The following is a 13,900-nucleotide window of genomic DNA, read 5'->3' as shown; positions in this document are numbered from 1 at the left end:
ATTGTTTCACTGTCTCACAAACAAGTGATACCTCTGTGTAGTGTGTGTGTGTGTGCCTGTCACCGTGTGTATGTGTTCCTCTGTGTGTGTGTCACTCTCTCTGTGTGTACCTGTAAGCGATGCAGTGGTGTCCATTGTTGTTCAGGGTGGTCTGGTCAGGTCCCCTCCAAGTGACAGTAGCTTTGGGTCGGCCACACACCTTACACCTCAGAGTCACACTCTCCCCGTTGTCACACGTCACCTCACTCAGGGGGACCAGAAACTCTGGTTGAACTAAGGGTCAAAGGTAAAATTACATCATCACTGAGCAGCTGAGAGTGCCAGAGGTTGTGTCAAAGTGGAGAGCATATCATTTATTTACATTAATTTGTTTGTTTTTAAATGTGTTTTTCTGTTCATTCTTTGGTTATTATTTAATATTGTACAATAAAATGTATTGTTTGTACGTGGAAAATGGTCATGTACGCAAACAATATATGTAGATCTGTATATCAATTCTGTTATATTGAGGGGATCTTGATTGAGACTACACAATGAGAGACTTACCATCATAGATATAGTTGGGATTTAGAAGCTGAAAAAAAACAGACAGCAAACCAAACATCAGACATCATAGAAGTATGTTTTGTGTCGTTCTGATATTCTTGGTTGGTTAATAGTAACACATCAACAATAGCACAGCCTAGCTCTCTGATGTGGTGAACATTCATCCTAGCCTATTGCTTATACCAATCCAAGCCTCTCCAAACCTACATAAGTAGGCCTGCCTAGGCATCACGGGTAGGGCTAGTGGTCATTAAGGACTGGACAAAAATGATTGATGAAATGAAAAAAAAAAAATGAAATGATTTACCTTTACAGAAACCTTATTGGTTAGCTCATCTCTGGACTTCCTGTAACCGTTTTCCAGCTTGCTCTCTTTCTTTCCCTCCTCTTTCTTCTCAGATTTCTTGCGGATGCGCAGGGTGGTGTGCCAGGATGAAGACTTCCTGTTTACCCAAATAAGTACAAAGTTGAAAGGTATATGATATACTACTAATCAATAACATATATCTCATCATACCACACAATTCCTAGTTTTAGGCTAACAACATTTTGTGTGGTGTCACACTAAAATCCTTCCCACAGTCTCTTACTTGATGGTTCCGTCTGGGCAGTCGGGGATGATGGTGGAGGTGTGTCCCAGAACGTAGCTGGGGATCCAGCCCTCGGCGGCGGGGCCCTGTTCTGTAGCGGCCCGGAACACTAGGAACATGTTCTGTTGGTTAGAGGCCAGGATCTGGACCACCTCTCCCTGGGAAACACTGATCTCATCCTCCTTCAGGGCCACGTAGTCCTGGGTCACCAACATGGTCGACATACTACTGCTGCTGCTGCTTTCACTCTGTGGAGATGGGGGGAGGGAGAGAGGGGGGAGTGGTGGAAGCATGTTGAATAACTTGCAAGAAACTCACTCACTCACTCCCTCACTCACCCCCACACACACACACGTAGATCAATCCCCTCATCAGTAACAGGCCAAACACACAGATTCTATCATGGCGCACCAACCTACACACACACCTCACACTCACAACGAGGTTTAGGTAGAGAGGGAAGAGGACGGACAAAAAGCAGCAGAGAGAAGAGGATAGATACTCCTCCATGTGAGTGCTGTGGTTAGCCATCCATTCACCAGTTTAACAACAAAAGAAAAATAAGAAAAAGAGATTGGCACCACTCCTCCTTTGGAGAACGAGTGAATACGATGGAGATGTACACACTCAGGTGGAGGTGTTGAAAAGGAGTTTCAGTCACCTCGTCAGAAGCGTTGTTAGAGTTAAATAGAAATGCGAGTCGTTGTTAAAGACTGAAGTGTTATAAAAGCCTTGTTAAAAAAAGAGGAGAAAAAGTCTTCAGTAGAGTTTAGTAGAGTTGTATTAGAGCAAACTAAGCGGTGCAGCGTTGTTAGAGACAGTGACAACAGTAGAGGACTACGAAGTAGTACAGTAGTAGTGGATTACTACTTGGAGTGCAGGTAAAGCTTGGTTAGAGAGGTGCGTTGTAGAGTAGTTTAGTACAGTTGTCAATTCGTTAGATGCGCAGTAGTAGTAGAAGAGTACTACTAGTAGTAGTAGAACATGTAGTAGAACATGTAGTAGCAGTTTAGTAGAGCCATCTCCAGTGGGATGCAGCAGGACACAGGCAGACAGGACAGGTCTCCCGTGGGTGCTGGATTAGTCAACCAGGAGCAGGAGTAGCATTAGGCCGCACTGAAGCCTGGGCAGCGGGTACATCTCTTACCCCGTTGCTCTGGGTGGACTGCTCGCTGGTGGATGAGCACGTACTCATGCGGTCCGCCTCCTTGCTGTGGGTGGAGTGTCTGTGGGAGCCTGTCGCGGACTGAGAGGAGGTCTGGAACGTGTTTTGGTTCTGCCTCCCCATGGTCTCTCCTGTCTCCCCTGGGAAGGTGAAGGAGCCGGGCCGACTGGCTGGAGAACCAGGCATGGAGCTCCAGAAGGAGCCAGAGCCAGACTTCAGGCCAGGGCTGGGAGGGGGAGGCGGGAGGGCGTCTTTCCCAAAGGCGGGAGTTGCCAGGGGGGAGGCCATGGGGGAGACGGTGCCCGGGCGAGGCTTGCTGGGGGTGGAAAGAAGCACGGGCCCAGAGAGAGGGGCCACACTGGCCCGGGGAATAGGGGGGATGGGAGGGGGCTGGTCGGTTGAGGCCGAGAACATGCGCTTGCCCTGGGGACTGCCCCCCTGGACCCTCACCCCACGCTGGGCCTCCCTCGTGTCCCTCACCCCCCCCGCTGGAGCCTGTGACCCCGGGTTCGCTGAGACAGCGTGAGGGAGCGAGGAATGGGGGGGGAGACGAGGGGAGGAGCCTGAATCACAAGTGAGCAAAACTGAGTGAAGGGAGGGAAACATCTTAACCAGGGAAATGTCAACACACACACAACCTCTGTAATATTGGGAAAGGCTATGCCTACCTGACATCTTGTTGGGGCCGTCTGGGTCTGCGGCCCCCGGGTGGTGTGGGTGTCGCAGGGGCTGGGGCAGACGGGAGGGCTGAGGGATCCTGGAGGGCCTCCTGGAGGAGCCAGCTCCGCCCTGGGGACCACCTCCAACGAGGGGACTACCTACACCGAGGGGACCAGTGAGAGGCACACCCTGTAGACCTCCAACAGGGGCCACACTAGGCATGACGCTCCCCACTGACGGAGCGCCGCTGATGGGTAGACATGGTCCGTCGCTAGCCCCTACATGGATCCTCTGGTACTCTATAGGGGAGGTCAGAGCTGGAGAGAGAGAGTGAGAAAGAGAGGGACAGAGATTGAACAAAATATTAACCTTTGCAGTATTTATTTTGGCTACATCACAAACCACAACATTTCAAAATGGACTATTTTGGAATGAGTTACGCAAAAGGTTTACGTGAGTGCGTGTACCGTTGAGGAAGTTGCGTTGGCTCTCCAGTATCTGGCTGATCTGAAGGGTCCAGACCTGACGCACTCCCAGGTGGGAGGAGTGGAGGACGAAGGAGTCTACGCTGCTATTGGTCACCCGAGAGGTCAACATAAACTTACAGGGGTCACCGTCCACACTGTCCTCCAACCCCAGACAACCGATCTGGAGAGAGAGAGGAATGGAGACAGAAATAAAGAGTTTCAACACACCTTGATCAACACATTGAGGGATGGATACAGCACTCAAGGCTTACATTGTCTTTCGATGCAGACAAACGCAGAAAAGAAATATGAAGGGAAAGAAAAGGAGAGAAACTGTGTTGTTGCTTGGAATGAAATCCACATTTCCATAGGATCTATAGACGATACCTTGATGCTGTTCTTGTATAGGAAGCCAGGCATGGAGAAGCCTCTCTTCTTGTCCAGTGGCTCGCTGAAGATGACGACCTGTTCAAAGAGGAAGACCCTTCTCTCCCTCATTCTCCCTCCTCCTCCCTCGGGGTCTGATACCATGAAGGTGTCCTGGAGCAGCAGACGACCCTGGGCCACAATCTTACCCTGGAGGGCGGAGGAAGGCGAAATAAAGAAAGAAAGTAGGAAACAAAAGTGAGTAGCAAAATGTAGGAAGAGGTGAAGAAGGAAAACGATAAGGGAGACAGAGGAGAGCAGAGAGGAAGGAGAAAAAACAAGACCATGTGAAATTGTTGGGTTGATTGATCTATTCTTAAGTCTTTAAATGTTTGATATTCTGTTTTGTTGGGTAACTATTTAATGTCAGGGTGATCTTACGTCAAATCCTTGGAGTCGTCCCACGTTCATCATATCGTTGCATCTCTTTGGTACGATGCACATGATCTCAACACCTTTCTGTAGCCCCCCCCCCCCCCCACACACACACACACACACACACACACGAACACACGAACACACACACACACACACACACACACACACACACACACACACACACACACACACACACACACAAGTTTAAAAAAACACATGGTTAAGGAAATAAAATATAGTATAAAAATGTATAAAACAAAATGAAAAGACTACAGGAAAGACAGTGTCCTCTCTTCCTCACCTCCAACTCTACTGAATCCAACCCTGCCTTTTTAGAAAATTTGAGGAAGTCCTACGAACAAAACCAGACAAAATGTATTTGATATTACCAAAAGGTGAAAGATAGTGATTACCCAATGATAAGACAACATGTTAGAGTAAGGGAACAAACTGATTCGATACTGGGGCCCCTGGTACGGCTAAGAAATGGGTGTGATTTAGCATCCCCTGCTGGACAACTAAGAACATGATAATGTACAGCCCTTAGTTCCCTAACATTTACATTACATTATAGTCATTTAGCAGACTTACAATCATCACAAGACGATGATGAAAACACACACAGACCCACCCACTCTACTTACCTTGAGCAGTAGTTGGTACTTCATGATTCTCTGGACGGGTTTGATGAGGAGGTCAGTGATCTGGAGACGCTGACCGAGACGTTGTTTCAGGTCCTCGAAGTAGGTGTCGATGTACTCTGACACGATGTGTTCCGACTTGGGCTTGTTCTGACAGTACACTATGTACATGTGGAGCCTCCGCTCCTGAAGACCGAACACACACACACACACAGGGTTAGGATACTGTAGATATATACACACACTCACTCACTCACACAGCAACAGTCAATCACTCACATGTTTGACGAACAGCGTTCCAAGTCGGTCAGGGTCTTCCAGACACTTCTCTAACTCTCCCATGAAGAAACTACAGAGAGAAAGAGAGAGGGTTAGCAAGGCATATCCATTATATGTTGTGTGTGTGTGTGTGTGTGTGTGTGTGTGTCATACTCTCTGTGCCAGTCGTAGATCTGGTGGATGTTTCCAAAGACTATCTTGTCTTTTCCCTTCATATCGTCTGGTACCCCTTCCTCCTTCATCCGAGTCATATAGCTCTGAAACACACACACACACACACACACACACACACACACACACACACACACACACACACACACACACACACACACACACACACACACACACACACACACACACACACACACACACACACGTGAACATCAATTAACTCTAGAGGAAGAGGAAGTGAGGTCAGAGGGAGGGAGGAAGTAATGTGTTTGGACTCACCTCCACCACCAGGCCCAGGTCTCTGACGTAGTCCCTCTCTGTCTCCACCAGCTCCAACAACACATAACTACACAGAGAGAGAGACAAAGAGAGACAGAGAGACACAGAGAGAGAGACAAAGAGAGACAGAGAGAGAGAGACAAAGAGAGACAGTAACATGTCTTAAACAAGAGTGTCAAACGAATACAATGAGTTTCAGTGTACAGTGTCCATATTAGGATAGCTTCAGTCAAATGCTGCTGAGACTAAGTTTGTCCTAATATGGACACTAACATTGAGCGAGAGAGAGTGAGTGACCGAATGTGCTAGTGATCCATGTTGGAAACAAATGGAATTGCTTTAACACCTTATAACCAATACATCTATCAATCCAGTACATACTGTCGTCGCTTGAGGAAGCCAGTCTTGCGCTCTTCCATCTCATCGATGGGAGAGGAGGATGAGAGGAGGGAGTTGTCAGAGGGGTTGAAGGAGGGAGAGCTGCTGTCCCCGTGATCTACTGAGAGAGAGCTAGGCCTGTCCTCTAGAGCCTGGAGAGAGAGTGAGAGAAAGAGGGAGAGAGAAAGAAAGAGGTAGATTGTAAACGAGACAATGCCTCCCTGTATGTGTGTGTGTGTATATGTGTGTGTATATGTGTGTGGCAATGACAGAGGTTAAACATTTTCTGTAAGTCTTCACAAGGTTTTCAAACACTGTTGCTGGTATTTTGTCCCATTCCTCCATGCAGATCTCCTCTAGAGCAGTGGTGTTTTGGGGCTGTTGCTGGGCAACACGGACTTTCAACTCCCTCCAAAGATTTTCTATGGGGTTGAGATCTGGAGACTGGCTAGGCCACTCCAGGACCTTGAAATGCTTCTTACGAAGCCACTCCTTCGTTGCCCGGGCGGTGTGTTTGGGATCATTGTCATGCTGAAAGACCCAGCCACGTTTCATCTTCAATGCCCTTGCTGATGGAAGGAGGTTTTCACTCAAAATCTCACGATACATGGCACCATTCATTCTTTCCTTTACACGGATCAGTCGTCCTGGTCCCTTTGCAGAAAAACAGCCCCAAAGCATGATGTTTCCACCCCCATGCTTCACAGTAGGTATGGTATTCTTTGGATGCAACTCAGCATTCTTTGTCCTCCAAACACGAAAGTTCTATTTTGGTTTCATCTGACCATATGACATTCTCCCAATCTTCTTCTGGATCATCCAAATGCTCTCTAGCAAACTTCAGATGGGCCTGGACATGTACTGGCTTAAGCAGGGGGACACGTCTGGCATTGCAGGATTTGAGTCCCTGGCGGCGTAGTGTGTTACTGATGGTAGGCTTTCTTACTTTGGTCCCAGCTCTCTGCAGGTCATTCACTAGGATCCCCTGTGTGGTTCTGGGATTTTTGCTCACAGTTCTTGTGATAATTTTGACCCCACGGGGTGAGATCTTGCGTGGAGCCCCAGATCGAGGGAGATTATCAGTGGTCTTGTAGGTCTTCCATTTCCTAATAATTGCTCCCACAGTTGATTTCTTCAAACCTTGCTGCTTACCTATTGCAGATTCAGTCTTCCCAGCCTGGTGCAGGTCTACAATTTTGTTTCTGGTGTCCTTTGACAGCTCTTTGGTCTTGGCCATAGTGGAGTTTGGAGTGTGACTGTTTGAGGTTGTGGACAGGTGTCTTTTATACTGATAACAAGTTCAAACAGGTGCCATTAATACAGGTAACGAGTGGAGGACAGAGGAGCCTCTTAAAGAAGAAGTTACAGGTCTGTGAGAGCCAGAAATCTTGCTTGTTTGTAGGTGACCAAATACTTATTTTCCACCATAATTTGCAAATAAATTCATTCAAAATCCTACAATGTGATTTTCTGGATTTTATTTTCTCATTTTGTCTGTCATAGTTGAAGTGTACCTATGATGAAAATTACAGGCCTCTCTCATCTTTTTAAGTGGGAGAACAATTGGTGGCTGACTAAATACTTTTTTGCCCCACTGTATATAATAATGGCACAGGCACTTTCTGGCACTTATACACATGTCTTGTCTGCTAAATGAACAAGGCTCCCCATCCATCCTGACAGAGCTTGAGAGGATCTGCAGAGAAGAATGGGAGAAACTCCCCAAATACAGGTGTGCCAAGCTTGTAGCGTCATACCCAAGAAGACTTGAGGCTGTAATTGCTGCCAAAGGTGCTTCAACAAAGTTCTGAGTAAAGGGTCTGATTACTTATTTATATTTAATACATTTGCAACTGTTTTTAAACATCTGTTTTTGCTTTGTCATTATGGGGTATTGTGTGTCGATTGATGAGAAAAAAAACAACAATTTAATTAATTTCAGAATAAGGCTGTAATGTAACAAAATGTGGAAAAAGTCAAGGGGTCTGAATACTTTCCGAATGCACTGCATGTTAATTAACGGACAATTACCGTGAGAACGGCAGTCTTTTGCATGACAATAACCGGCTGACAAAATGTTATGACCACCACAGCCATAGTCCTCACCATCTTGCTCTTGACCAGTTCCTCGATGGCGCTCACCAGCTCTGCTGCGCTGGGCGTCTCAGAACTGCACGGCCGGACGGACAGACGGGAGGAGCTCTGGACAGGGATGCAGGGAGAAAGGTGTTAACATATTCCCCTCAGCGTAGTCTTACTACATGATTTGGCTAAAGGCTTCATTTAATACCATTCCTGTTCAGTTATCCATCAAACAACCAATCAATAAAAGTTCACTTGTGGAACACCCTTTCAAAGGAGAAAATTAAAAACATTTCATCTGGAGAGATGGACCCAAAACTACTGAAAAGACCATTTAAGAAAACATGTTTTTTTCTGGATACATCCCCAAATATTCCTGAGGCATACAGTACATTTAATGACAGGTACAAATGTAGCCTGTATGTTGGTGATGTCTAAGTCGGATGTTGGTTTGTTTACGATGACGTCATCTCTCTTAGTCTACCTCTACATTGTTACCGTTTCGGTTGTATTTTGATCCTCTGCTCTCAATGAAGGATCCAATGTTGACCAGAACAAGAAAGAGGTTCTGATATGAAGTTGAAGGGTAAAGTGAATCTATGATCACTAAAAGAAAGTGCTTAACGTGACAAAAGGGGAAAACAGTCTGCAATGAGTCTCCTAGGAACGAGGTCAAATCTATGACATTGAAAAACAAGAGCAGGAAAGAGGTTACACAGGTGTGTAAGTCAGAAAGTAGAAGTAAAAAAGAAAGTGTAAGAGAGTGTAAATGAGAGAGGTTAATGTTAGGAGATGTAAAAAAGAAAGTGTAAGAGAGTGTAAATGAGAGAGGTTAATGTTAGGAGATGTAAAAAAGAAAGTGTAAGAGAGTGTAAATGAGAGAGGTTAATGTTAGGAGATGTAAAAAAGAAAGTGTAAGAGAGTGTAAATGAGATAGGTTAATGTTAGGAGATGTAAAAAAGAAAGTGTAAGAGAGTGTAAATGAGAGAGGTTAATGTTAGGAGATGTAAAAAAGAAAGTGTAAGAGAGTGTAAATGAGAGAGGTTAATGTTAGGAGATGTAAAAAAGAAAGTGTAAGAGAGTGTAAATGAGAGAGGTTAATGTTAGGAGATGTGTAAGAGAGTGTAAATGAGAGAGGTTAATGTTAGGAGATGTAAAAAAGAGAAAGTGTAAGAGAGTGTAAATGAGAGAGGTTAATGTTAGGAGATGTAAAAAAGAAAGTGTAAGAGAGTGTAAATGAGAGAGGTTAATGTTAGGAGATGTAAAAAAGAAAGTGTAAGAGAGTGTAAATGAGAGAGGTTAATGTTAGGAGATGTAAAAAAGAGAAAGTGTAAGAGAGTGTAAATGAGAGAGGTTAATGTTAGGAGATGTACAAAAGAAAGTGTAAGAGAGTGTAAATGAGAGAGGTTAATGTTAGGAGATGTAAAAAAGAAAGTGTAAGAGAGTGTAAATGAGAGGTTAATGTTAGTAGATGTGTAAGAGAGTGTAAATGAGAGAGGTTAATGTTAGGAGATGTAAAAAAGAAAGTGTAAGAGAGTGTAAATGAGAGAGGTTAATGTTAGGAGATGTAAAAAAAGAAAGTGTAAGAGAGTGTAAATGAGAGAGGTTAATGTTAGGAGATGTAAAAAAGAAAGTGTAAGAGAGTGTAAATGAGAGAGGTTAATGTTAGGAGATGTAAAAAAGAAAGTGTAAGAGAGTGTAAATGAGAGAGGTTAATGTTAGGAGATGTAAAAAAGAAAGTGTAAGAGAGTGTAAATGAGAGAGGTTAATGTTAGGAGATGTAAAAAAAGAGAAAGTGTAAGAGAGTGTAAATGAGAGAGGTTAATGTTAGGAGATGTAAAAAAAGAGAAAGTGTAAGAGAGTGTAAATGAGAGAGGTTAATGTTAGGAGATGTAAAAAAGAAAGTGTAAGAGAGTGTAAATGAGAGAGGTTAATGTTAGGAGATGTAAAAAAGAAAGTGTAAGAGAGTGTAAATGAGAGAGGTTAATGTTAGGAGATGTAAAAAAGAAAGTGTAAGAGAGTGTAAATGAGAGAGGTTAATGTTAGGAGATGTAAAAAAGAAAGTGTAAGAGAGTGTAAATGAGAGAGGTTAATGTTAGGAGATGTGTAAGAGAGTGTAAATGAGAGAGGTTAATGTTAGGAGATGTAAAAAAGAAAGTGTAAGAGAGTGTAAATGAGAGAGGTTAATGTTAGGAGATGTAAAAAAAGAAAGTGTAAGAGAGTGTAAATGAGAGAGGTTAATGTTAGGAGATGTAAAAAAGAAAGTGTAAGAGAGTGTAAATGAGAGAGGTTAATGTTAGGAGATGTAAAAAAGAGAAAGTGTAAGAGAGTATAAATGAGAGAGGTTAATGTTAGGAGATGTAAAAAAGAAAGTGTAAGAGAGTGTAAATGAGAGAGGTTAATGTTAGGAGATGTAAAAAAGAAAGTGTAAGAGAGTGTAAATGAGAGAGGTTAATGTTAGGAGATGTAAACAAGAAAGTGTAAGAGAGTGTAAATGAGATAGGTTAATGTTAGGAGATGTAAAAAACAGAAAGTGTAAGAGAGTGTAAATGAGAGAGGTTAATGTTAGGAGATGTAAAAAAGAAAGTGTAAGAGAGTGTAAATGAGAGAGGTTAATGTTAGGAGATGTGTAAGAGAGTGTAAATGAGAGAGGTTAATGTTAGGAGATGTAAAAAAGAAAGTGTAAGAGAGTGTAAATGAGAGAGGTTAATGTTAGGAGATGTAAAAAAAGAAAGTGTAAGAGAGTGTAAATGAGAGAGGTTAATGTTAGGAGATGTAAAAAAGAAAGTGTAAGAGAGTGTAAATGAGAGAGGTTAATGTTAGGAGATGTAAAAAAGAAAGTGTAAGAGAGTGTAAATGAGAGAGGTTAATGTTAGGAGATGTAAAAAAGAAAGTGTAAGAGAGTGTAAATGAGAGAGGTTAATGTTAGGAGATGTAAAAAAGAAAGTGTAAGAGAGTGTAAATGAGAGAGGTTAATGTTAGGAGATGTAAAAAAGAGAAAGCGTAAGAGAGTGTAAATGAGAGAGGTTAATGTTAGGAGATGTAAAAAAGAAAGTGTAAGAGAGTGTAAATGAGAGAGGTTAATGTTAGGAGATGTAAAAAAGAAAGTGTAAGAGAGTGTAAATGAGAGAGGTTAATGTTAGGAGATGTAAACAAGAAAGTGTAAGAGAGTGTAAATGAGAGAGGTTAATGTTAGGAGATGTAAAAAAGAAAGTGTAAGAGAGTGTAAATGAGAGAGGTTAATGTTAGGAGATGTAAAAAAGAGAAAGTGTATGAGATGTGAACTCATTATAATAATAATAATAATAAGGGAATTGGAAAACGTGTATAAACGATAATGAACTGGAACTGGCCATTGAAAGAGAAAAAAGAGATGTTAAGCATAAGATATGAGCTTTAAAGAATCAGAGAATACAAAATAAAGATGTGAGATGAGTTAAATATGAACTGTACACTGCAGAAGGACATTGATAAAGAAAGGAGGGACAATAAAGTGTATGAGAGAGTCTCACCCTTGCTGTGCTGTCTCCAGACTGTGCTGTGCCCCACTAAGGGTCTGTGTGTGGTGGGGTGTTGGGCTGTACCCTCTGGCCACACCAGGGCTTACAGTAGGTGCCAATTAATCACACGGTGCAATGGGGTTAACGCACACAGGGGGTGAAGACGGGTGAGGAGGGGTGAGGAGGAGGGAGTAAGGGGGGTCTGAGTCATCGGTTTGTCTGTACGAGTGTTCCGAACGCAAGACGTTGCCCTTAGGTACAGATCTAGGATCAGTTTGCACCAATTTTATCCGGAATAGTGTGAAAGAACGCAAAACTGACCTTGCATCAGCCTCTAGAGACTTCTACCTACTCAGTTCTGCGTGTGCCTCTGAGTTATTCTGAGGGTGCAATCACGCAACAAACGGAGGAGTTACCAGGCAACGAGGCAGATAAATAATTTAAAAAAATAAAATGTAAAAGTGCATAATAAAATGTAATGTCGTTTTTTGAAGGAACTAGTCTGATGATGATAAAATGTAAAATAATCCAAACTAAAAATAAAAGATGGAGAGGGGGAGTAATTCTATAGTTGAATAAAAGCCCTGCAGATACTGAGAGCAGAGAGTGAGCAGATTTGGGCGTAGAAGAGAGGCTGAGAGAGCAAGCGAGAGTAAGGTAGGCAGAATAAAAGAGAGAGAGAGAGAGACGTTTGGAAGAGTGTCCTTTTCCTCAGAGAGAAACCTAGAAAGACCTAGAAGACAGGAACGGCGTAAAAATTCTACATCTGTTGTCCTTCAACTAACTTTCATAAGAAGAACCGGAAGAAAAACAGCCACTACGTCTATAGTACAGTTACCGATAGGGGGAAAAGAGAGAGAGCGAAAGAGAGTGTGAGAGAGAGGAGAGAGAACTGAAGTATCGAGGGAAGAGAAAAGGAGGGAAAGAGAGATGGAAGGATTGTTTCAGGAGATGGAGAGGTATGGAAACTGAGACAAAGCAAAGACAGGACATAAATCAAGATAATGCTATAGCATGGTAAACAGTCAACAGACAGCAAACCAACGATACAGTCGGAAACAAAAACAAAAAGAGAAACACAAATTAGTGTCAGAGAAAAACGCTGCTGCGCCAAGACAAGGTGACTCCACGACGGCTACAGTAACTGATGCATTTCCTTTCTATTCGAATAGCAGCCTCCATGTTTCATAATACATTTTCATCGAGGCCTGTATTCACAAAGAGTCTCCGAGTAGGATCACTTCTGCCTTTCATCGTAATGAATAAGAGAAGGGACCCAATCCTAGATCAGCACTCTTTCTCTGAGACGTTTTGTGAATTATGGCCCCTGCTAAGAAGGACGTGATAAGACAACTAACTCAAATTGATGTAATGTTTGTCTGTAGAATATAATAACAAAATAATCAAACTCATGACTAAATCATAGGAGAGAGAAACCGTAACAGAAAGGATGAGTTCGCTGGGTGGGAGATCTTCGATTTACAGTGCCTTGCAAAAGTATTCGGCCCCCTTGAACTTTGCGACCTTTTGCCACATTTCAGGCTTCAAACATAAAGATATAAAACTGTATTTTTTTGTGAAGAATCAACAACAAGTGAGACACAATCATGAAGTGGAACGACATTTATTGGATATTTCAAACTTTTTTAACAAATCAAAAACTGAAAAATTGGGCGTGCAAAATTATTCAGCCCTCTTAAGTTAATACTTTGTAGCGCCACCTTTTGCTGCGATTACAGCTGTAAGTCGCTTGGGGTATGTCTCTATCAGTTTTGCACATCGAGACTGACATTTTTTCCCATTCCTCCTTGCAAAACAGCTCGAGCTCAGTGAGGTTGGATGGAGAGCATTTGTGAACAGCAGTTTTCAGTTCTTTCCACATATTCTCGATTGGATTCAGGTCTGGACTTTGACTTGGCCATTCTAACACCTGGATATGTTTATTTTTGAACCATTCCATTGTAGATTTTGCTTTATGTTTTGGATCATTGTCTTGTTGGAAGACAAATCTCCGTCCCAGTCTCAGGTCTTTTGCAGACTCCATCAGGTTTTCTTCCAGAATGGTCCTGTATTTGGCTCCATCCATCTTCCCATCAATTTTAACCATCTTCCCTGTCCCTGCTGAAGAAAAGCAGGCCCAAACCATGATGCTGCCACCACCATGTTTGACAGTGGGGATGGTGTGTTCAGCTGTGTTGCTTTTACGCCAAACATAACGTTTTGCATTGTTGCCAAAAAGTTCCATTTTGGTTTCATCTGACCAGAGCACCTTCTTCCACATGTTTGGTGTGTCTCCCAGGTGGCTTGTGGCAAACTTTAAACAACACTTTTTATGGAT

General features: G+C 43.1%; 1 protein-coding gene across 4 annotated transcripts in view; it reads right to left on the bottom strand.

The window, feature by feature from the left end:
* The window catches only part of LOC139373626 (triple functional domain protein), a 130,879-nt gene that overhangs the window by 6,708 nt on the left and 110,271 nt on the right, over window positions 1–13,900 (bottom strand). For all 4 annotated transcript variants that reach the window (XM_071114346.1, XM_071114347.1, XM_071114349.1 and 1 more), the window contains 16 exons: window positions 8,087–8,182; window positions 5,984–6,132; window positions 5,603–5,669; window positions 5,306–5,409; window positions 5,153–5,222; window positions 4,877–5,059; window positions 4,534–4,584; window positions 4,236–4,313; window positions 3,816–4,004; window positions 3,429–3,609; window positions 2,970–3,278; window positions 2,284–2,864; window positions 1,137–1,384; window positions 854–989; window positions 547–574; window positions 111–273 (listed from right to left, as the gene is read on the bottom strand). In XM_071114346.1, the coding sequence (XP_070970447.1) occupies window positions 111–273; window positions 547–574; window positions 854–989; window positions 1,137–1,384; window positions 2,284–2,864; window positions 2,970–3,278; window positions 3,429–3,609; window positions 3,816–4,004; window positions 4,236–4,313; window positions 4,534–4,584; window positions 4,877–5,059; window positions 5,153–5,222; window positions 5,306–5,409; window positions 5,603–5,669; window positions 5,984–6,132; window positions 8,087–8,182 (2,633 nt within the window). The remainder of the gene's footprint in view (window positions 1–110; window positions 274–546; window positions 575–853; window positions 990–1,136; window positions 1,385–2,283; window positions 2,865–2,969; window positions 3,279–3,428; window positions 3,610–3,815; window positions 4,005–4,235; window positions 4,314–4,533; window positions 4,585–4,876; window positions 5,060–5,152; window positions 5,223–5,305; window positions 5,410–5,602; window positions 5,670–5,983; window positions 6,133–8,086; window positions 8,183–13,900) is intronic.

The sequence above is a fragment of the Oncorhynchus clarkii genome, chromosome 18 (genome assembly GCF_045791955.1).
Source record: "Oncorhynchus clarkii lewisi isolate Uvic-CL-2024 chromosome 18, UVic_Ocla_1.0, whole genome shotgun sequence".
In the NCBI taxonomy this organism is placed as follows: domain Eukaryota; kingdom Metazoa; phylum Chordata; class Actinopteri; order Salmoniformes; family Salmonidae; genus Oncorhynchus; species Oncorhynchus clarkii.
The sequence above is the reverse complement of the archived record's forward strand: the minus strand, read 5'-3'. Positions and strand labels throughout refer to the sequence as shown.